The sequence below is a fragment of the Helianthus annuus genome, chromosome 12 (assembly GCF_002127325.2).
Source record: "Helianthus annuus cultivar XRQ/B chromosome 12, HanXRQr2.0-SUNRISE, whole genome shotgun sequence".
NCBI lineage: Eukaryota > Viridiplantae > Streptophyta > Magnoliopsida > Asterales > Asteraceae > Helianthus > Helianthus annuus.
This window is the reverse complement of record NC_035444.2, coordinates 40,185,731-40,210,270: the sequence shown is the minus strand read 5'-3', so window position 1 is coordinate 40,210,270 and position 24,540 is coordinate 40,185,731. Positions and strand designations below refer to the sequence as shown.

The 24,540-nt window shown below is 38.5% G+C and overlaps 1 protein-coding gene across 1 annotated transcript; it reads right to left on the bottom strand.

Annotated features, from left to right (window-relative positions):
• Window positions 1-2,979: 2,979 nt before the first annotated feature.
• LOC110867134 lies at window positions 2,980-7,378 on the bottom strand. The gene is made up of 2 exons (XM_022116271.1): window positions 3,862-7,378; window positions 2,980-3,752 (listed from the first exon to the last, which is right to left on the bottom strand). Exons 1-2 carry the CDS (start codon window positions 7,376-7,378, stop codon window positions 2,980-2,982), a joined length of 4,290 nt encoding a protein of 1,429 aa, XP_021971963.1.
• Between the last annotated feature and the right edge of the window lie 17,162 nt (window positions 7,379-24,540).

Sequence of the window (24,540 nt, the reverse complement as noted above, 5' to 3'; positions counted from 1 at the left end):
ACCTTGATTAATAACCATAATTATAACGAATTAAACTAAAGAACAAAAAAATTTCGACGATTATAACGAAACGATGAATACAAGGATACAAAATTTTCTAAAAAAAAGGGAACACTCACAGTGGTTTCTAAATATAGAAAGTTATGGAAACGCGGAGCGTTACACGCGCAACCGCCGCTGCTGCCGACAAAGGTACTCTCCGCCTTCGTCAAAGTAACCTGGAAGATTACGTTATTATCAGTGATTCATTTGAAGGTTTATCGCGTATAGGCGAGAAGAAAATTGGAGCAGGAGGCTCCAAGAGCTCAGGGAGCACGGGTTCTCGCAACCCGGATGCTGGGACCACCCCGTCCTCTGCTGCGCAGGAAGGGGGTGATGAAGAAGAAGTGCAGGAAGATCCTGCAGTGAAGTTGATAAGGAAAAGGAGTAGGGAGGCTGCGCTTAGGGCTACTGTGTTGTTGAAACCGGGCGGTGCTCCTTTGATTGGAAAGAAAAGCAACTTGCGTTCGCTTTACAAATTCTCTCCTGGTTAGTATTTTGTTTTCCTGTACTTGTATTCTCCTTTCTAATATTCTTATCTTTGCAGAGGCTGAAAAGAAGAAACCTGAGAAGGGCAACACGATCACAGAGCCCTTGGAGCCGGCGCAGAAAAGGCCCAAGGCTACTAAGGTCACTATCAAACCGTTCACTGTTTCAAAATCTGCTGAAAAGGAGAAACAGAAGGGTCCTGAGAAACCTGTTCGGGAAAAAGAGATTGAGAGAGAGAAAGTTGCTGACAAGCCTCCTACTGTGCCTAAGGAGCCCGAGATTACCGCCCCTATTTCTACTGATACGGCGCAAGGTTTGGGGCCAACTCCTGTTACTGGGCTTGACCAGTCCATCGCTGAGAAGGGGAAAAACTTGGAGGTGGAGAAACCTGTTGAGCCCTCGCCGACCGAGTTTCCAGTTCAAACCGGACCGACGACTAAGGAACAGACTACTTCTGCTGCTGGTGGTAGCGCTGCCTTTGCTGCTGGCCAGGCTGGCTCGGGAAAACAGGGTGGGATGCTTCACTCTCCTATCGGTCCAATGGACACTTTAGGAGATGTTTACTACAAGTCCTATACTGAGGAAAGTCGAGGGGACGCGCTGCATCAACCGCCATGGGGCCTGAAACAGAAGGATACTTTCTTGGAGTTCGCTCCCTGCCGTGATTGGCTTCTTAACTCCATTCCTCCTGGTGAGGTGAACCGTCAAAGGGATCGAACTCACAGCGCGCTATATCATGCGTATGTGGTTGGTGAAGCCAACACTCGCGCTGCTAACCATCAGATTGTTCGCGAGTGGCAGACTATGGTTAGGGAAAGGGAAGAGTGGGAGAAGTATCATGAGCAGTTGCTGAAGCAAGTGAAAAACTTTGAAAAAGCGAAGGCCTTGACGAGGAGAAGGCGAAATTTGAAACGGATAAGAAAGCTGAGGAGTGGGGTCGTGAAGGCCTTAAAGGCAAACTCCGTGCCGCTGAAGAACTCCTCTCAAAGGAACGTGCCGATTGGAAGGCTATTTACGCAAAGGATAACGAGCGCATGTACGCGGCTCGCTCCAAGATCACCGAACTTGAAGGCCAAGTTGCGGAACTGAAGAAGAAGGTGGAGAATGCGCAAACTGTGAAGGAACAGGCTGAGGTATGTTAACTGTCCTTTCTTGCTTATGCTTTAGTTTGTAAAAAATTCTCTAAGTCTTGCTTTCTGTAGGCTGAGCTTAAGGCGCAAATTTCTGGCAAGGATAGAGATCTATCTGCCAAGGACAATGAAATCGCTGAATTGAAGCGTCGTCTACACGAGCAGATCGAGAGGAGCGAGTCCTTGGAGATTGATCTGGAAGCCGAGAAGTTAAAAGCTGCTACTGCCGAGGAAGCCAAGCAAAAAGCCGAGGAGGCGCGAGCCATTAGTACCACTGCTCTCAATGTGGCGCAGAATAATTATTCTGAGGCCCAAGGTATCGTGGATACTCTGGTCGCTGAAGCTGAGTGGCTGCGCGCCCAAGGAATAGCTCTGGTATGGTTTCTCCTGACTTTGGCTCAATTTATTAAAACTTGTTGTCTTATATGTTGCGTTTGTTGTAGATGGCCAACTCCGTCTTGAATGCTGGGGAGTTAGATAAAGCTGTTGCTGCTTTGATAGATGCTTCACGCGCAGTTGGTCACCGGGGTGGTTACTTGGAGTGTGCACAACATGCTTCAGAGATGTTTGGTCAAAAATTCGACGTTAGTCATTGCTCAGTGACTGATCAAGCTGAGGCCGAGTTGACTCTCACTGAACATGGTTACGATAACTTGTCTCTGCCGGTGATGGATTTGGTTATTGAAGCGCTGAAGCATGACGACTGGTGTCGTCGGTTAAAGGCCATCCTTGATCCACCACAGACGGTTGAAGTATCTGATGAGGAGGAGTTGGCAGGCAATGATGAAGGCGATGATGACGGCGGAGATGGTGATCAACCTGAATAGGAATTGGAGGCTTTGTGCCTTGTTTTGTTTAGTTTTTTAAATGTACAGTGTTGCGCGGTCACGCTTCACCTAGATCTAATGGACGTTAGTGTTTATGTAACCATTGCGCGTTGCGCTTGTTTGAATATTATGTTTATGTCCGCATTTATTCTGACTCGTTACAATTATTGCACTGTTGTTTGAAACTTTCGTTAAGTTAACGCGAATAAATGTAAGTGTAGCTCAAGAGTTGATGATTCACTGAAGTGTTTTCATGCTAATCAAAAGTTTAACATGCATTTGTAACTCATGAAGTAATATGGTAGTAGGGAAACATATCGTATGCTTTCATTAACTTGGAAAAACAGGCACTTAGGCCAATCGTATATTGCTGATAAATAACATAAAAGGCGTTTAGCCAACATAGAGATTAAGTAGGCGCGTGGCCACTATGAGAGAAATCGCACATGGCCTTGGGGTAGTTACATATAACATTTGCACAGTTATTGCACGTTTCATGTGCGCGGGATGATATGTCCATCCAACGTTCGCAATTTGTATGCCCCTTTTCCTAGCACTTCATGGACCAAGTATGGGCCTTCCCATTTGGGTGCTAGCTTCCCAGGGCGTTCGGCGTTCGGAGCTTCGTTTTCACGGAAAACGTATTCTCCTGGAGTGAAGGTACAAATGCGGACTCTCGCATTGTAGTACCTTTCCAGTTGTGTCTTGTATTTCGCCTCTTTAATACGCGCGATCTCGCGTCTTTCTTCTAAGAGATCCAGATCGAGACGGCGTTCTGCTTCATTATCAACCGTGTTGACTGCTGTCAATCGCGGTGAGGGGAGACCAACTTCTGCCGGGATAACTGCTTCCGAGCCGTATACTAGGCTGAAAGGAGTTTCGCCGGTGCTTGTCTTCGGCATGGTTTGATGAGCCCATAGGATGCTTGGGAGCTCATCTACCAGCCTCTTCTTTTCGTGCCCAGTCGGGCTTTTATCCCCTCCACGATGCTTTTGTTTACGCTTTCCACTTGACCGTTGCCCTGAGGGTGCGCAACGGATGAGAAGGTATGTTCTATCTTCATTTCCTTCATCCACTTTTGAAGATCCTCCGAGGCAAAATTGGTACCGTTGTCTGTGACGATTTTGAGTGGAAGACCAAATAATGATGTGCTCCCAGATAAACTTGCGCACCATCATGGAAGTGGTTGATGCGAGGGCTTTGGCTTCCACCCATTTGGTGAAATAATCGACAGCCACGATTATAAACTTTACAGCTCCAGGGGCATCTGGGAAGGGTCCCCACCATATCAATCCACCACTGTTGGAAAGGCCAAGCAGTGGACACTGGGATAAGATCATTTTTGGGGCGCAGGGTCTTTGGAGAGTGCCGCTGACAGGAGTCGCATTTGCGCAGCTCTTTCAGGGCGTCGACATGCATCCCTGGCCAATAATATCCGGCGTTCATGATCTTCGCCACAACCATGCGTGGTCCCGCATGGATACCACAGATCCCCTCATGGATTTCTCTGATTAAGTAATTCGCGTCTTGGGGGTCTACGCAGCGCAATAAGGGACCCAAGAAGGACCTCCGATACAGAATACCATCATTCATTTCATAATGCAGGGCTTTGTGCTGGATTTTCCTTGCCTCTGCCTTGTTCTCTGGGAGTATCCCTTCCTGTAGATAGTAGATTATAGGGATCATCCAGGATGGCTGCCCTATTTCGATCACGTTCACCTGGCGCAGCAGGACTGATGGATTTTTGAGCACTTCAATCCTTACCTCCTTTGCAAGGTGCTGAAAGGAAGTTGACGCGAGCTTGCTTAAGGCGTCTGCCTGTTTGTTTTCAGAGCGATTGATGTGTACGACCCTGTATGTCGTGAACTTCTGCAACAGCTCTTTTGCTTGATCCAGATATAAGGCCATAACGTCGCCTTTTGCATCATAGAATCCGTTTACTTGGCTGGCGATTAAAAGTGAATCAACGTGCGCTTGTAGATTTATAGCTCCCATTTTAATGGCGAGGCGCAAGCCTGCCAGAAATGCCTCGTACTCTGCTTCATTGTCGGTATTTTTAAAATCCAACCTGATAGCGTATGTAAATTCATGCTTTTCTGGGCTCACCAGGCGCAATCCGGCTCCTGAGTCGTCCTCGTTTGAGGCACCATCCGTGTATAGGAACCATAGCCCATCTGACGTATCTTTTGTGGGAGCTTCGACGATTTCACAATCTTTGACCTTATCCGCTGGGACTTCTGTGATAAAGTTTGCGAGGACTTGACCCTTGATGGCTGGGCGCGGCCTATACAAAATGTTGTGGCCCCCCAGTTCGATCGCCCACTTCGCTAATCGCCCGGATGTCTCCGGTTTTTGTAATATCGTCCCAATGTGGAAATCGGTCAGTATTGTGATGACGTGGCCTGTGAAGTATCGGCGCTGCCTTCTAGAGGCATGGAGCAGCGCTAGCACCAGTTTCTCCATCATTGAATATCTTGTCTCTGGATCTGTGAGCATTCTACTGACATAGTAGATTGGAGTTTGAACCCCGTTTCTTTCTACAAGCAATACCGAACCCACTGTCTTGTCTGATGAGGACAAGTACAAGATGAGCGGCTCCTTTTCGAACGGTGCGGTCAACATTGGGAGTTCGATCAAACACTCCTTCATTTGCTGAAAAGCGCTTTCTGCTTCGTGCGTCCACTTGAACTCTTGCTTTTTTACACAGTTGCGCAAGGTACTTATGAAAGGGTACGACTTTGCGGCGTGATTTGACAGAAAGCGGTTAAGCGCGGCTAGGCGGCCGGCTAACCTTTGCATCTCCTTGATTGTTTTGGGTGAAGGCATGCGCTCTATTGCCTGGACCTTTTCTGGGTTCACTTTAAATCCTCCATTGGTGACTATGAAGCCCAAGAATTTCCCCTCTTCCATACCAAAGGAACATTTGGCTGGATTTAATTTCATGTTCACGCTTCTCAGCGAGTTGAAGGTTTTCTCAATGTCTTTCAACATTTGGTCCTCTTCAGGACTTTTTACTACCAGGTCATCGATGTAAACCTCAATGTGCTTCCCAATATCCCCAGCGAAGGTCTTGTCCATCAGGCGTTGGTACGTGGCGCCAGCGTTTTTTAGACCGAATGGCATCTTTGTATAACAGAAGATCCCGAGATCGGTTCTGAAAGCTGTCTTGTCTTCGTCTTCAAGCTTCATCTGAACCTGATGATACCCCTTGTAACAATCCAAGAAGCATTTCCATCTGTATGGCGCGAGGGAGTCTATTTTTTTATCGATCTCAGGCAAAGAATAGCAGTCTTTAGGGCATGCCTTGTTGAGATCAGTATAATCGACGCACATTCGCCATCCTCCGCTCGACTTTTCCACCATTACCGGGTTCGCGACCCAACTTTGATAACGTACCTCTCGCAAGATTCCAGCTTTGAGAAGTTCACATACTTGCTCGTTCATTGCTTTCGTTTTGTCAGCCCCTAAGCTGCGTCTTCTTTGGACCTTCGGCTCAACAGAGGGGTAGGTGTTCAGGCAATGCTCGGTAATGTCGCGCGGGACACCGGTCATGTCTGCCGGGGTCCAGGCGAAGATATCCATATTCCTGAACAGTAGTTGCTTCAGATGCGTTCTGATATCAGACGAAATGGCGTGGCCTATTGTTACCGTTTGCTCTGGGTACTTACGGTTTAACACCCACTTCTCTGGCTCAGTTGTCGAAACCTTCACCGCTTTTGTTGGGCGCAACTCTTCTGTTGACATTACTTCTTTTTTGGCATAGATGATCGCCACCCCCGTCTTGGTTGGAAACCCTATCGCTGAGTGTGGGGTGGAAGTCACCATGTTTAGCTCGCCTTGGGTTTCTCTCCCAATCAACACGTCGTGCCTCGATTTGACAGGCATTACCATGAACTTTACGTTTGTTGTTCTTGAATGCTTCCCGTCAGAGAGCGTGACGGGGAAGATGATTTGGCCTAATGGGAAAACCATTTCGTTGCAAAATCCAGACAACGGATAATCGACTGGCTCGAGTCTTGCTTTGTCATCTTCGTCAAACTGGTTGAAACACTGTTCGTAGATGATATCGGTTGTACTCCCTGGGTCAATGAAGACATACTCCGTTTCGTAATGGCCGATAATACCGGTAATGACGACGAGTCGAGTGGTGCGAGGGCCGCCGCGCACTACCGGGAAAATGACCTGTTGCTCTTGCCATGAGGGTTCATAAGGGCGCTTGCCTTTCTCTTTTGCATTGTATCTTGGTCCGTTGACCATATGGGTTTCTAGGCGCCGGACCTTCTTGTTACTCCCTTCATCATGGCGTTGAAGTTGTCGAGTTTCTTTTCGCACGTTTTTCACCAAGTGACTTAGCTTCCCGCTTTTTAGCGCTTTCTCAATCTCTTGACGTAGACTATAGCAATCATCTGTCAGGTGTCCTGTATCTTTGTGGAAGTCACAGCACAGGTTGGGGTCCTGCCCCTTCTTGTTTGTCACAGGCCTGGGAGCCTTGAAATCATGATTCTCCGTCATTAACACCTCTTTTGGTGTTTTTATAAGCAGAATCCACTGCTTCTCTCGGTTATCATCCCTGACTGCTTTTCGGTAACCGATTCTATCAATTGTGTCGCGCGCATCCTCTCTATAGCGCGGCCTTTCGTCATGGCCCCTTGACCTTCCAGATTTCCCATCATTACCTTTGTACTTGTTGCGCTTGTTGTGATCGTGCGTGTTCCCTTTGGAAAATCGGTCTTCAGAATAATAATTCTTGTTTTCAGCGAGTGATTCCTCAGTTTGCGCGACTATCTTTGCGGCTTCCATGAGTTTATCCCATTCTTTGGGCATTCCGTCTTTGCCGGTGATAGTTCTGATGAGACTATCACAGCGAATGGCTTTCTTGAAATGGCAGCGCATGAGTTGCTCACTTACGCCACCGATTTCCAAACACTCCTTGTTAAAACGAGTGATGAAATCTTCCAAACCCTCACCATCTCTTCACCAGATGTCTTCTACCTCAGCTGTGTCGCGCTGGTAGCGTCGTTGTTGGCTGAAGTAACTCAAGAACTGCGTCTTGAAATCTACCCATGACTTAATTTTTCCCGGAGGGAGGCTGTCGAACCATGCGCGAGCAGCCCTGGTAAGAGTTTGAATAAACAGATGGCACCACATGGGCATATTCCATCCCCCCATGCATCCTACGCTTGTGAAAGTTCTGACGTGATCATCAGGATCAGTCAATCCGTTAAACTTTCCAACTGTTGGAGGTAACTTCTTCTTTAAAAGCGGCGCAAGCGCACTTTTTGGGATGAACTTTGAATGTTCAGCAGCTTCAGCTGGCCGATAAGCGAGGCGAAAGTCTCTTTCCGCTTCTTCAATGTACCCGACGTGTTGTCTTGGTTGGTAGTACTCATGATTTTTCTACAAGCGATTGAAGACTGACGAACCCTCGTCATCTTCCCAAGTTGGATCATTCGGGTCAGTCTCCTCCCATTCATTGTTCATGTTGCGCGGCGTGAGCCGGCTATGAACAGGACCTCTTTGAAGGTGTGATGGGTAGTCGTAGTAACTTTCCGTTTCCCCCCTTGTATCGCGCGTGTCATGCACGCTTAGTTGCCTGGTAGGGGAAGGCCTATTGATTCTGCCTTGGAGATTTGGCTGTGAGGGTATCTGACGTGCCCCCTGACTCTGTGCTCGAGGAGTGACCAAGGACGGTTCTGCCGTTAAGACTGCTTCTTGTGCGATCAGATATTGGTACGCTGCGTTAATGGTTGCAATATTCTTGGCGTACCATGAGGCTGGAGTTTCGCCCTCAGTAGCCCTAGTAGCGCCGAAACGTTCTGAGGTGGGGCCGGGTTTGAAGGTCCCTCGCCGTTGTTTCCTGGGGTGACCGTCTGAGTGATGCGGGTAATACTCCCGCGAGGTCCCCAAGTGTTGGTTACTTCGATTTCACCAATTTCTTCGATGTGTTGAGGTTGGATGTTTTGATTTCCCTCGCCCAACACCGCATTAGAGTTTGCTCCGAAACCAAACTCGGGAATGATTCCTTGACCAGCCATGATCAAAGGAAGAAAAATGTCAAAAACTCAGAAAAAGAAGATGAAAGTGGTTGTAGAAAAACCAGTGGGCGCCAACGAAGAAACACAGAACTAATTAAGGGACTAATCAGTTGGGTTTATGTTTCTACCATGATGGTTAATCTTCTAATGACTATCTGAGCTTCGTCTTGAACGTCTAATCCTGCAAAACAGAACACCGTTACTCGTTAAGAGGGGAATATGGGGGTTTCCCTCTTAACCGGGCTCCAGCGTGAGAATAAGCGACTACTTTGGGGAAGATAATCAAGTATTAAGAGTGAGAATAGAGAGAATGGAATGTTAAACCTGTGAACTGAGGTCTCTATTTATAGCCGGAGAGGTGTAAGAGGATATGGGCTGATGGGCCTTGGGGCTGAAGGCGACAACATAGCGGAAATGCTCTTTGTCTCACTGGTGTCGACCGTTAGTGGCTTCTAGAAGTTTTCCGGCGCTGGCGTGCCTTGAATGGAGCCACGTGTCACTGTTGTCGGCCTTGCTGTCCTTCTGCCATCAGCAGACAAGTGGAGATCGTGGGACAGATGTCTGTCCTCTGATTGGTGCCACATAGGCGTCCTTATGTACTTTTCGTCCTCTGCACGTCGGACGATCGTGGCGCACGATTGAACAGAGCCTGCAGGATGTTCATTGGCTCCTTTTTCCTGCCACTTGTACCTTTTATACCTTCCTACTCTGTTCTTGCGCCGCAACCTTTATGTGATTGATGCTGGGCATGAAATCAGGTTGCGCGGTTTTACAGGTAGTGAAGGCTCTTATCAGATTGCTAAGTGTCGAAATTGCAGTTCTCTTCTGGATTGGGCCTCGCGCCTCTTCATGGGAAGTGGTGGCACTCGCGCGAGGTTGCAAGTAAGAGAATTGTTGAATAAGGAGTATGGTCTCACGCGCGGCCTTGATGAAGGTTTGCGCAGCTTTTTTGGGGCCATACCCCTTCAGCTTTCTATTTTGCCAAGTAGAGATTTAGAATTGTGTTTGTGTGTGTTCTATACTTGGAAATTCTTATTTCAAAATTATATTTTTATACAACATAACTTAGATTTTATCTATGATCATTATTAATAATTTGTTGAGCAAAAACCTATGAGTAATATCATTCATGACGTGTTTTACGAGTAAATAAATACTTAAATAGTGAAGCATGCATGCGGATGCAACATAAAAGACAAAATTGTAAAGCATTAGATGATCTGATTTTATTGTATTGAAAAATATTGATGTTCGGTATTCAAGTGATGCAATAGCCATAGGTGTTTATAAACTCATAACACTAATTCAATTGTTAAGATTTAATACCTAAATATGGTTAAAAGCGCGTAACAGAAAACCTATTTGTAATTATTAACGATTTCATTTACATATAGGGTATGTTTGGCAAAAGTAGCTGGTGACTGTTAGCTGGAAGCTGGAAGTTGGTAGCTGGTGGCTGGAAGCTGGTAGCTAGTAGCTGTAGCTTTTTAGATATATTTGGTGTTTGGTAGAGTAGCTGGAGCTTTTAATAAAATGTATAAAATGACCAAAATGGACATAACTAAAAATTTAGAAAGTTGGTGCATTAAAAAGTTCCTTATTTTTAGTGGTTAAAATAGTCATTTTTCCCTAAAAGCTTGTATCTCCTTCTAAACGCTACTAGTAGTAGCGTTCAACCAAAAGCTTCAAGCTCCTAACCTAAAAGCTTAAAGCTCCTTCAACCAAATAAGACCTTTTATTGAGTAGGAGCTTTTTCTTAAAAGATTAAAGCTAGAAGCTCCTAAAAGCTTCATACCAAACATACTCATAGTTTTATTAATAATTTTCAATTTCAGGTATGCTTCACTGTCTTTAAATACTTAACATATAAAATCAAGAATTTTTCCCATTTAAATTTAGTAATAAAAATAGCATACATATTTAGAAAATGTTGATATCCTACTCATTTCAGTAACGTGTCTAAATTAATCACAATGGTGCATGTGCATCTACATATAGTTTACCGGATACTAATTAGTTAGGGGACTAGGGGTGGTTCACTAGTGATAGAATCTATCACTTCCACTATCCAATCAAGTCATGCCATGTGTATAACCAATATTCTATCACTAGTGATAGAAATGTAGGGGGGGTGGTATCACTAGTGATGAGATTCCAATGTACAAGTATTAATACCCAATGTACAAGTTAATACATATTCATTGATCAAGTTCAACGCGTTATACGTTTAACGCGTTTTCAAAATAACGCGTTATTCATTGAGAGGCGGCGGTGTATAACGCCGTGGTAGAAAATCATCACGGAAGAAAACGGGGGTGCCCCGAGTCCCCTTATGCATGTCGTATTTATTACATCCTCCTCCTTCACCACAATCTCTGTTTCGAATATGAAATTGATACAACGCCCGACAAGCTCCACGCAGTAAACATCATTTCCATATCCTATCGCCTGCCAACAACTTGGATGCTAGGATGGTGGCTTCGTTTGCGGTAGAACATTTAGTTGGCCATAAGTGAATTAAGTTTTTCTTAATAGTCGTTTCCAACCTATGAACTAAATTAAAAGAAGTTATTCTTATCATATAATTAAAAAAAACGATATGATATACATTATCAAGAATATAACTCTTAAAGGTTAATACACTTTATATTGACAAGTTTCGTGTATACATATTTTTTAATCCTTCTGCTATGTTTGCCTAATTATTCCATATATAAGTTTGCAACTTTTTTGTGCATTATTACTTGTACATTGTGCTTTGTGTCTTTTCTAAAAAAAAAAAAGTTAATTTTTTTATTTTTAACCCAAAGGTTTTTACTTTTTACAATTTTAACCTTACTTAATTTGTTTTTTAACTTTAACCCACAACTTTTCATTATTTGCAATTTAACTTCACAACTTTTGTCACTTATACTTTTCATCTTTCGCAAATTTTCGTTTTACGTATAGTTCTAAATTCTTCGAGTTAATACGACGCAACGTGCATGTGTGGTTCAACGTTTTTACCTCTATTTTTCCATGTTTGACAGGTTCGTCGCAACACGGATATCATAGGTCGAGTCAGTGTTGGTGGTCGATGACGGTTGTGTGACATTAGTATTATTTGACACCGTTTTGCCCCTCCGCAACGCGGGGTGTGCTTTAGGGGGTTTTCAAATAAAAAATAGTTATGCATATGGTTGTCGTAACGTTGGCTTTGGGGGTTTTCCAAAAAAATTGATTTTTTTTACTTTTCACCCAAAAGTATTTCATAAATTACTTTTAACTCAAAACTATTTGTTTTTTTTTACTTTTAACACAAAACTTTTTATCTTTTGCAATCTATCCTCATAACTTCTTTTACTTTCAACTTTGGTCCTTTATAGTTTTCATTTTCCGCAAATTTTTCGCTTTATGCTTGGTTCTAAATTTTGTGACTTAACACATCGCAACGTGCGTCTTTGGTTTAACGTTTTTACGTTTCGTTCTAAATTTTGCGAGTTAACATTACGCATCGTGCGTGTGTGGGTGAACGTTTTTACATCGTCTATTTTTTCTTTGTTTGACAGGTTTAACATAACGTGCGGGTCCTAGATTGACTTAGTTATAACTAAAGAATCCCCGCCGCATTGCGGCGGGTCGTAATCCTAGTTAAATAAAAAATAGTAAATAAATAATGAAACATGCAAAGATAAAACGACAACACATAAAGGATTAGATGATCGGCTTCTTATTGTATTAGTTTAGGTCAACCAACATACTAAAAAATAGTCTACTCATAGTTGATAAACTACATCCATTTTCCATTTATCATTTTATATAGTGATTAGATTAGATAAGCATGGTTCGATTCTCTTCAAATTTTATTTCAGAATATCAAGTCTCGTTTGAGTAATTTTGCAATTTCAGATCCGATTTACTTAGACTATCTCCAATGCTAAGGTCGTCCTTAGGCGCCCTTAGCTGCCTAGTCAGCTGACAACTCATATCCTTACAAATCCTTAAAATCCTTATAAATCCTTAAAACCTTCTAATTTTTTCTCCAACCATACAAACATCCTTATATATCCTTACATTTTCCACATCATCACCCATTTTTTCTTTATATTTAAATACTTAACTTATTAAAATATATTTGAATAATGATATAAGTATATAAGTAAAATCTATTAAAAAAAAGTAAACTAGATTAAAAAATATATAAGCAAAAAAACTGTTTTACATTTTTCAAAACAAAAAAATATGGAGTTTTAAAAATTAAAATCAATCTGAAGGGTTATAACATGTATACTTCAAAATTGAAGGGCTGAATATAAACTTTTCTTATAATAAAACAAAAACTCTCTACTTTTACACTTCTGTGCAGTCGTCTTCTCCATATGGATTTCTCCATTAAAGATTTATCATGAAGCTTTACAAAAATAACTCAAGATATAAAACTAAAAGTCATCTTTGCAAAGAAAAAAGTAAAGAAAAAAGAAAAGAGAATGGCTCAAGGACCAAGACAAACCAAGTCCTTAACTTTGGACGCCTGACTTTCAGACACCATCGGATGGCCGACTCCAACGCAAGATCTAACTTCGGTCGGATCCGACGTGGCTTGGACGACCTGATTTCATGCGCGTTGAAGATAGTCTTATTACATATAGTGTTGTCAGCCATCTAACTTGTATGAGAAGCTTATTAAAAGTACGTAGTTTTGATTAAAGTCGATAAAAAATGAATTTAAATATTTATTTTACAAAACCTTTTTTGAACGGGCAATGAATCCAAACTTTTTTTGAACGGTCAACGAATCCTTCAAATAGGCTACTGGCGAAATTCACCACATCGGGATACATTCGTCTTTCGAACCGGGGAAAACCCTCACATAGGGCCGAAGCCCGTGAACACTCGCCCGAAGGCACGACAGTGTTGTGAGATAAAAACCCGCTCAGTTCAAATATTGAACCAGCGATCGCCGCCTACTCGAACTGTCTCCCATTATCACCAGGTGCCGCAGAAACTAAATGCTGGGAGCAGAAATAGAACCTGGGTCACTTAGAACACCAACTCTCTCACTTACCACTCCACCACAACTAATTTCTCACGGATGTTTAAGTTTGATTTAATTAAAAATTTTGGAGTTTGATTTAATTAAAAAAAATTGGTGATTCTTTACATGTGTTATGACATAACCATCGAGAAGAGGGGAAGTCCCATCACTTTAAGTTGGCCCGTGAGGTATTCTATTAAATAACTCTTGACTTCTTCCTGAGCTTAGTCTTCCATCAATTGGACACTTTTATTTCAATTAAATAACTATATTGACTTCCACCTAATAAATATGAGAAACTTTATGTTACAAAATAAAAAGTTAGATTTAAATTTTGATATTTTTTAAGTGACTAAGTTAAAGATAATTCCAGTTAGATTTTCTTTAAACGACAATCTTACACACTCCTACACCTACTTGTAAATTACATCGATAACTATAGGTCGTGGTGAAGGAGGTCGAACCCGCAACCTCCTGTATAGAGGCGCACGTATCTCACCGGCTGGTATGGCTTTCTTTCAGCAGGAGGCAGTGGTGGAGCTTGACCAAAAGTTGTGGGGAGGGGGGGGGGGTGAAAAGTCATGGAACCAAATAAAATTTTCTGTCGCTATGTTTCAGGTTATATGTTCGGGTCGGATATTCGATTCGGGTTGGGTTGGGTTAAACAATAATAAATCCAAATAAAACTACATAATCTTCATTCTTTCAAATGAGGCGCTCTTACTCATAAAAAATGCTATATATTGTTGAACAAAAATAAAGACCAAATGTTTATAATGATGTGAGATAAATGTTAATTACCTGGACGAATAATTACAACTCACCAACAATCTTTAAGATAAATGGTAAGTACTTTTAAGACCTTTAAGATAAAAAATAACTCTCAACTTTGATTTATATATAAAATAGTAATAAACTTTACTTAACGTTTAGCCCGTCATATTTTTTTTAACTGAATACGAAAATATGTATAAATATTTTTAACAATAAACTTGGTAGGGACAGGGGAATTTTAGGCAAAATAATTGGCGGAGACCTATATAATTTTTAAATTTTCGGACGAAAAAACGGAAATATTACACTTCTAACCGAAACATTCGGGAGGAGAGGGGGGGTGCCCCCCCTCCCCCCGGTCAGTTAAAAGCTATGCCACTGGCAGGAGGTGGCCTGAAATTGTTGGTTTATATAGTGGCGGAGCTTGAACGAACTCGGTTTAGGCCGGACTCTTGAAATATAATGTTTTATACTAAAAAAATATAGAAGTTTTCATCGTACCAATCTCTACATCATTTTTCTATTATTTTTTTCTCTTTGTATTATTTATCTCAATTTTTTTATATATATGTATGGTGTGTGACTATAAGGGTGATTACTCTAATATAGCTATTGCTTAACCTCCACCCACTCCCCTGTTCCTCCACATCATTAAAACAATTAGAATTTAGACATTGACATGTCCTCTCTATTTCAATGAGTTTCCGAATAACAAATTTCCTGGTCAATTTCCGGTGACATGTATATGTTATTTGAAACAGGTTTAAAAAAAAAAGCAAATTACAATGAAAATAAATATTCCCCCCAACATTTACTTTTGTAATGAATAAAGAAAAAACAGATTTCCTAGCCAAATGCACATGTAGATGAAAAAAAAACAGATATTCATATGTGCAAATAACCAGGGGCGGACCCACATTGGTGCCACCGGGGTCCCCGGACCCCAATCTTTTTTAAAAAAATAGTAGATTCGGTATATTAAATTGTATATGGACCCCATAAATACAATTAGGTGGACACCATGGAAATAAAAAGAAAGCTGGTGTAGTGTTAAATCTCCCTCTTTTTCACCAAGAGGTCATGGGTTCAATCCTTGTTAAGCTCATTTTTCTTATTTTTTTTAAAAATCTAGTTCAAACCTCACTTTAACTCGACCCGAACGAGGGCTGACCCGAAAATGGACCCTATTGAAATAAAATCCTGGGTCCGCCACTGCAAATAACAAAAAAATGGTATACATGTATGTACATATTTACACACACATATATAAACGTAAAGTTATCCTACAAAGTCTCCTAAAAGTAAGAAATGTAGAAAGACATAATGCCGAAAAGTATAACACAATATCAAAGAAAAAAAGACATAATAACACAATACCAGGGGCGGAGCTAGCATAGAGAGAGGGGTAGCCCGTGCTACCCCTCAACCTTCTTGGTAAAGAAGTGCATTTTTATCTAACTTGAACTGGGCCTTTTCAAATTTAACATCAAAGCCCAAATATAACTTAACCTTACTCGTATATTTGAGGTTTTTTCTTTTTTACCTTTTTTATGTAAATAAGACAAACCAAAGTAACCACCGTTTAGTTACATTTATTTATTTAACTTGATGTAAAATTAACCTGATATAAAATTTATATTAAATATGTTTTATTTTGTTTTTCTCTTCTTTTATTTACTTTACTGTGTATTATTTTTATAATAAGTTTTTGGATTCATATTTTATATATGCAAGTGACGAACATACTGTTCGAAAAAAAAGAGTGAACATTTTTTTACTGCATAGAGTTATCTATTACCAAAATCTTTAAATAATATAAATAAAATATTAATGATTAAATCCTTTAAAAACTAATTAAAGTAATGCTAAAAGAAGTCAACAAATGTTATAATGTAACCAACTTACGCTTGCATGTATAAAATAAAAGTTCTATTCGGACCCTCTAGTTAAAATGTTTTGATTCCTCCAACGTGAACTACTCATGAAAAAAAAAAATAGTCCGTGCTACCCTTTAACTTTTCTTATAGATCCGCCACTGCACAATACTAAATAAAAAGACACAATAATATAAACAAAAATTATAAAACCTATAAGCTAGAAATCCAAAAGTGAAAAACCCAAAATCTCATATTATAGAGTTCGATAAAAGGTCAATCGAAATATATTTAATACCCTTTTTATGACTTATTATTTTAGGAGACTTTATATTTGTTTCTAAGAAATAAAGAAAAGAATCACATGTTCATTAAAAAATATGTTCAAAGTTGGTCTAGATATTGAGCAAGTATAAACCAAAATTTATGAAGTGTGTGACCTATGGCACATTTTAACACATTGCTTTCACTTCTTCAATAGTGTCTGGTCGTTCATCCTAATCATGAACAACCTTGAAACACAAAAAAAGGATTTGATGGGATAAATCATGAACAAACCTTGGAGCTTGCATGACCCATTTCTTGTTCACAGGGCCGGCTCAATCATTTTAGAGGCCTAAAGCAAACTAGAGATCTGGGGCCTACTAAATAAGGTTATTTTTGCTGGGCTTGTACCAATTGGATTTTTGGCTTTGTTTATAAAAAAAAAGGAAAAAAGCAGCCTGAGCAGGTCTCGAACCCCTGCCTATTTGGTAAACAAAGAGGAAGTTTACCACTAAGCCAACCTTGCATTTTATGTTTAAATGCCATAGTTTAAATATATATACAAAAACTAGCAGTCTTTTTTAAATTTGGGGCCTTTCTTAAGTGGTGGCCCAAAGCCCTTGCTTGGGTTTACTTACCCTTGGGCCGGGCCTGCTTGTTCAAAACCTATTTTACCATTGACCCTAATTGCAAGTCACTGTTGAAGTTAGTGTAATGAATTGTTGTGTCAGTCACCTAAATTGGAGTATAATTGGAATCCATAATTAATATCCTTAAGAAGCTTACATCATAATTTTCCGATGAGTACTAAAGATACATTGAATAGTTTCCCGTTCAGTGTTTGGTTTTCATGAATCAATCAATATCTATACGGTTACCAAACACAATTCATACCGCAAAATTGTAATTTCACATTGTGGATGTAGCACCTTTGATTGAGACTTGAGAACTACAGATTGAGAACAAACTCGAGGAAAGTCGCTTACATAGAAGTTCTCTTGGATGCGTATTATACGGTTCTTGTGCTTCTCCACTTAAAAATGATTATGTATCGATCATGCCTCTTGCACATCCCTCTCTAAACGTTTGTGGAATGTAAACGCTCTGTTTTTCTTTAATTTTCGTAGGTGTTGAGGCTTTTACGTTCAAATGACGAGGATAACGAACAAAAAATGAAGATGTAAAAACTAAACATTTACCGTTTACGCGTGTCGTTTTTATATAAGTTTGAAATATAGATTTACGCGTGACGTTAAGAGGAGCTTGGACCGACGATCAAGTGCATAAAAACAGTTTTTTCATTCGACACCATGCGCAAAAAAATATTTTACATTCGACAACTTACGTAAAAACATTTTTCAAACGTACGTAAAAACTATTTTACGTCTTCCTTTTTTACATACGTTTGAAAATTAGATTTACGCGTGACGTTCAGAAGAGCTCGGGTTGGCGTTCAGAGGCGTAAAAAAATTACGCACGTTGTCAAAGCATTTTTTTAATTTATTTTTTTACATAGTGGTGTTCTCATACTCGGTTCATGTAAATGTTTACACACGTTGTCAAACTTTTTTTACGTACGTTATCAAAACTTTTTTATGCACGTTGTTAAAAATAAATTTTCGTACGTTGTCTTTGTCGAAAGTAAATGTTTTTTGTTTATTTTTTTTACATAGTGGTGTATTGCGTAAAAATGTTTTTTACGCACGTTGTCAAACATTTTTTTACGCACACTGTCGAATGTTTTTTCACATAAAAATTATGATCGAAATTACAAGCGAAACATAGAATAACCGAAAGCTCGGCTCGCAAATAAAACCCGCAAATACAAACGGATAGCTCGAGCTCGGCTCGACTCGACTTTGGCTCTAGACATGATCTCCACACCATCAAACCGATCACCCAAAAGCACAAAAAACTTTAAAACAAAAGCTATATAATCAATATCGTCAAACCGATCACCCAAAAATTCAACTGATTTCCTGTTCTTCAAGCAATTAAATCCGATACTTATTAGTTATTACTGATTATCCCATCCTTAAAAGGTAAATTAAAGTTTCCGAAACTAACATCAAATAGTGTATTTAACTAAAAAGATACAAGCATAGATCTGACCTTTGATCGCCATAAGCAAAGGCTTATTCGGATCATTACCGTTGTAACCTTTCAACTCCTCCTCGGAAAACTTGCCGAGCTGAACCGGCGGCGGAAGAGGCTGCATGTCTTCTTGGTACGATCGAGACGGCGACGGCGGATGATTTTTAAATGAGCCTATATTGGAATTGTTATGTGTTTACTATAATAACATATATATATATATATATATATAGAGAGAGAGAGAGAGAGAGAGAGAGAGTATTGTACAAATGCCCTTATCGTACAATACGTACGCATCAATCTCAGCCGTCAGATCTTTCATCCCGCATTGAAATCGCATGTTGGTTTTTTGTAACAATTTCGCATCTGATAATTTTTGATGAAATCGCATGTTGGTTTTTTGTAACAATTTCGCATGTGATAATTTTGATGAAATAGCATGTTGTTTTTTTGTAACAATTTTGCATGTGGTAATTTTGATGAAATCGCATGTTAAAAAAACATCATGCGAAATTGTTACAAAAAACCAACATGCGATTTCAATGCGGGATGAAGATCTGACGGCTGAGATTGACGCGTACGTATTGTACGATAAGGGCATTTGTACGTTAACCTAACCCTATATATATATACGGGATCAGGAGAAAACGCTCAAAAGTGTGAGAACGATGAGAACGTATCCTGGCCGAACACGTGGCGTGGGGCATGATCAGGGTCCGAGAGGTTTTTTTGTCTTTTTAGTATTTTTCTCTTTTCACGATTTTCGCGTTTGACATGCATCTTTATTTTTTGCGTGCAAGGTAATTTTGGCATTTTGTAGATTTATTAATTATTTGGCGTTTTATTGTTTTTTCTCAGATTTCTTCTCTTTGAATTAATTCTTTTTGTGTCACATAGTTAATCTTTTGGCGTTATTGCTTTTTCCATGTCATTTTTGGCGTTTTGTATCTTTTTGTTACTAATTCATTACCATAGATTAATATTTTAAAAACTACAATAACTCGAATATAAAAAATAAACTAATAGTATTCCGTAGGTAGGATTACATCAGAGATGTACCCATCGCTTTGTTCTTCACTTTCTTCAGATTCTTCATCATCAAATTTCATTTTTGCGTATAACGCCATTAGCTCTTCTCTTCTTTGCTGCAGCCTGTTCTTGAATATCACTGCAACCTTGGATTTTGGATCGTTTGAAGGTGTTAAATCACAGAGTTGTTCAATGATAGATAGCAACCTTGTCTTCAACATTTCTTCCATTGGTCTTGAGTATTGCACTCCGTTTTTATAAGTTACTTCAAGTGTTTCTTATTCCTAATGCAATACCCAACTGCTAAGTATTGGAATTTCAGTATCTTCACTATCATCATCATCTTCTGCTGGAAACTTTCTCTCCAGTCTTTTTATTACAGTTCTTGTTCTTTCACAATCGTTGTCTCTTGGAACCCCAAGGGCCAGGATATCCTTCTGAACATTTTCATTCATTCCCATTATGGCTTTTATTGTACTTACCTTTACCTTTCTCCTGTCAGAGAACTTTATGATGAATCGTTTTTCTTTCCTTTCAAACCTCCATGCAATAACCTTAGCCATTTTTTTAAATTTTTTGGCGTTTTGGAGAATATGTGACGTTTTAGTCCTTTTGGCGTGTTTGAGCTTGGGTTCTGATGGTCTTCTTTTATATTGACTTTTTTTCCCGCGTATGACAGGTAATTATGGCGTTTTGAAAAAGATAAATAAATTTAATATAATAAATGTTAGTAATTATGTTTTCCGTCGTTTCATTTTACTGTTTTTTCAGTTTACCGTGTTTTGTTGTCAGACTCAAGTGTTTTAATGGTGTAACACGTCAAATCTTTTGACGGCTGTAATTATGACGTTTTGTTTTCCAATGGCGGTTAGATAACTATTGGACTTCTTTTGTTTTTTATTTTTTGCACATTGTTTCACGCTTTTTTTATAATATTAGTTGTTCAAATTAATTTTATTATAGTTTGATAGTTTTTTGGGGGGCTTTTTTATGGCGTTATGGCGTTTTACACGTATTTGCTAATTTTGGCGTTTTATTATATTTTTGATTATAGCATTAATATTATTTTGTTGTTTATTAACTGACATTACAAAACAAACAATAGTCAAAGAAAATTAAAAAAAAAAACAAAGTAGAAGCAATTTATGATTTTAAATCTTCAGTTTCATCAGTCTCTTTTTTTTTTTTTGAAACTACAAGAAATGTGACAAATTTTGGGTTTGGCGTTGTTTATTTTCTTTGTTCATGTGTTGAAGTGTGTCTTTGTTGATGTTGGAGACATAGAGCGACTCCCTGTGGGTGGATGCTATCTGCCACTGGTATAGGTCTCTTCTTATTATCCAAACTTCTTCAGGAACAAAGATGACAGTATGACATATGGGTGTCATCAGTCCATCTTTTTTCAATTTTGTCCATCTCATGCAGCAAAATCTCTCTACACTCGCGTAACAAATCATTAAATGAAGCTTCATGCAGAACATTACTGAGGATCAAATAAAAGATGTTTGTTGTCGTTGTATTTTTTGGCGTTTTTACATTGAGTTGTAAATTTTTTTAGCAACCACTGTGTGTTTTTTTGTGTGTTTTTTTGGTGTGATAAACGGAAGGTGGTGAGATGTTTCTATTTATAGGATTTTTTTGGCGCGTAGGTTAGGCGGGATGTTATTTTTATAATAAAAAATGTAATTAACATTTATCCGGATGTAAACGTTGGCGTTATATATAATGACGTTTCATATTTTATGGCGTTTTTGTAGCCAGAGAGATTAAATTTAAACACAGAAAAAAGTACGCAGTGATAAAATTGGCGTTTTTTATTTATTTTGCGTTTTATTTTTCAATGGCGTTTTATGTGTGGAATGGTTTTTTTTACTTTTTTACCCTTAATGACGCGTGTCCACGTAATAAAATTGGTGTTATTTACTAAAATGCTACCGCGCCATTCTAGTCCATAGATTGTTTTGATCGGACAATCAATAATCGTTCTCACCGTTCTCACACTTTTCATTGTTTTCTGTAAGTCCTGACCCTATATGTATATATATATATATATGTATATCGATTTTTTTAAATTGCGTACCCCTTAAAATCACGGGCCTTGTGCGGAGGTCCTTCCCGCACACAGTTATAGCCGCCGGTGTTCACATGGAAGCACATATAATAAGTAGAAGACTACATCGTGACATTATTCAAGCTACAACATTTGGGTTGTAAGGAGATAACATCAATTTCACATCATTAGTTAAGAAAATTGAGAAGATTGCATAAGGTGAACTAGCTTTCTTATATGAAAAGATAAATCCAAAATTTGGAATACCCATAAACAATATTAAATATGTGTTATGAATGCAATCATTTTATGGCCCAACCTAATGTTTATGGGCTTTAAGCTTTTAGGGTTCTATTGTGCTAGTATATATATCCGATGTATATGTCAGATGATTGGATGAGTTTTCTCTCTATTTCTCTCTTGTTTTATCACACGTTATCAGCACGACGCTCTCCAAAATTCCTTAATTTTGTAACCGAATTTCCATTCATTTTCTTTATCTTTCCACACTTTTGATTTGTCATGATTTCAATAACCCAACCCGAACCATCTTGACCATGGCCACCGAACCACGTAACCGGTCGCATTCGAAAACATGATCCCCGTGTTTGAGAACCCGACGGTGGCAGAATTCATGAATGCTGGATTGATGTGCGTATAAACACATCCGACTGAGAATCAGATATCGATCAAGAGCCGTATACAACAATTGAGGTAACATATCGAACCAACTTCCGTGATTTATTGCACAATACGTATATCTTACATATATAGATATACATTATATAGATTATTCGGTATGGTTCTGTAAATTGATTTTTAGTTTCCGGCCAATAGTATTATGTAAATTAGAAACTAAAAGTAAAGAAGATGAACACAAAGCTAATATACCCAGAAATTAGCCCTCTCAAATATCCACATATAATTTTTGTAGTAGATGAACAAATAAAGTAGAAAGTGTTATTTTTAAATTATGTAATGTAGTCTAAAAAAAAATTCAACCAAGTCATTAATTATCCCAATCAATTTAAAAGTTGTTTCAAACTCAAACTTTTATTATCATTAAGTTCTTAACCTTCTAGATTAAAAGGTATTAATACATATCAAAAGTCTTAAAATAATAATAAATGATATATCTATGAAAAGTATGGTGTTTTGTCAACTGGGTTTTATAAACCATTTTTATATATAATTGATAAACGCATTAAAGTAAATAAATCATAATGTTAATTTTTTTGGGTTCTCTACATTGTAAGATCTGTTATCGATCAGTATGATTATTTTATTTTTTTACTACGCAATGATACAGGTTGTGGCATTTAGCACAAATAAATTGGTCTTAAGCTAGTTAAGTAAATTAGTTAATTATAATGAATCGTAAGTTTTTTATCATTCAATTTGTTACACTACTATGCATTGTCAACATATTAGTTGTATGATTATTCTTATCGTTTTTGTATAGCTGCAAAACGAATATTGATAGATATTAATATAGTCAATAGTTCACACAATATATATATATATATATATGAAAAATAGGTAGTGGTATCTTAGCTTAAACAAACTACATAGATAGATGATGAACCATCTTTTGAAGTCATTATTTTTCTCTGTTATAGCACGAGAATAAGTTATATATGTTAAAATACATTTATTATTATTATTATTATTATTATAGAAGTATAGAAACGACAGTGGTCTTATTATGAAGTTATCTCATGTTACCTTTATTCATAATTATTATAATTAATGTTATTAGTATTATTGTAATTAAAAGTTCAATATGAGTAGAAGTGTAAATGTATAACAATGCAATTGTTTAATGTGTATATATAATAGCCCAATTGTTTAATTGTTTTATTATCGGTTTTTCTTTATTCAACTAATTAAGTAATAATTAAAAAGAATAAAGAAACATAAATTCAAATAAATAACGTTTTGTAATGAGGTTAATGAGAAATAATATCACAATTAATACTTTTCAATTATATTTTACAATTAATAGTATTCCATTCACCCTCGTAAGTTACATTTGATTAAATTTAAGTTATATTACTATTACTAAAATTCAAATAAATTCTAAAAGAAAAATAGTAAGAAAGTGGACTAGTGATAATGTGCCTCAAAGAGTATACCAAATGAATTATAATTCAAAAGTCGAAACATCTACGATATATATTAACATTAGTACCACAAAACAACTTTCAAGAAAAATATGGTTCGAGGTAATCTTCCACAATCTCATATTCATATTTTCATACCAAACCAAATAAGTTAGCATTGATAGAAAATTGGAGAAGAAAAGGAAATCGAATCATACCTTGATCTTTGTTCAAGTGAGATTTTCAAACAAAACTTGTTTGTGTAACATTGATGGATTTCAGGTTCCTTGTAGATCGATGTAAAAAAAAAACTGATATAAAGATATAACGATGGTCACTTTGAATTAAAGACATGCTCCTAATGCAGCAATACCGAAAATATGTTTTCACAAAATACTCGGAGGTTATATCACATCTTTTAAATTGCAAATCAAAAAATCAAGCTAATATTTATATACCTTTCAATTCAATCTGACTAACACGTGCTAGCTCATTCCATGAGGTAAATGTTATAATTGGTTAATGTCGTCGGAGGAGAAAAAGGATTATTTGGCCATAGTAAAGGCCACACGTGTGGATGATCATGGTAATATAAAAAAATGATATCAATGGCTCAAACAAACTTAATATGAGTCAGACACTAAGAGGCAGGTACGAGAAGGGGAAATATAAACATTCGCTTCAAATGTGGATAAAAAAAGAAAAAAAAACCCTTAACATACTCATGTGAATGCATGCATTATACATATGTGTATCTAGAAGCTCCAGTAGAGCAATCACAAATTGAGAGGGCAAACGTCCGATATACAACAACATAAT

Bases quoted from the DNA above. Each gene is read 5' to 3' on its own strand.
- LOC110867134 (XM_022116271.1), bottom strand. From the start codon at position 7,378: ATGCGCTGCCATTTCAAGAAAGCCATTCGCTGTGATAGTCTCATCAGA. The intron at 3,753-3,861 runs GTCAGCGGCACT...GACCCTTCCCAG, and splicing joins GCTGCGCAAATGCGACTCCT to ATGCCCCTGGAGCTGTAAAG.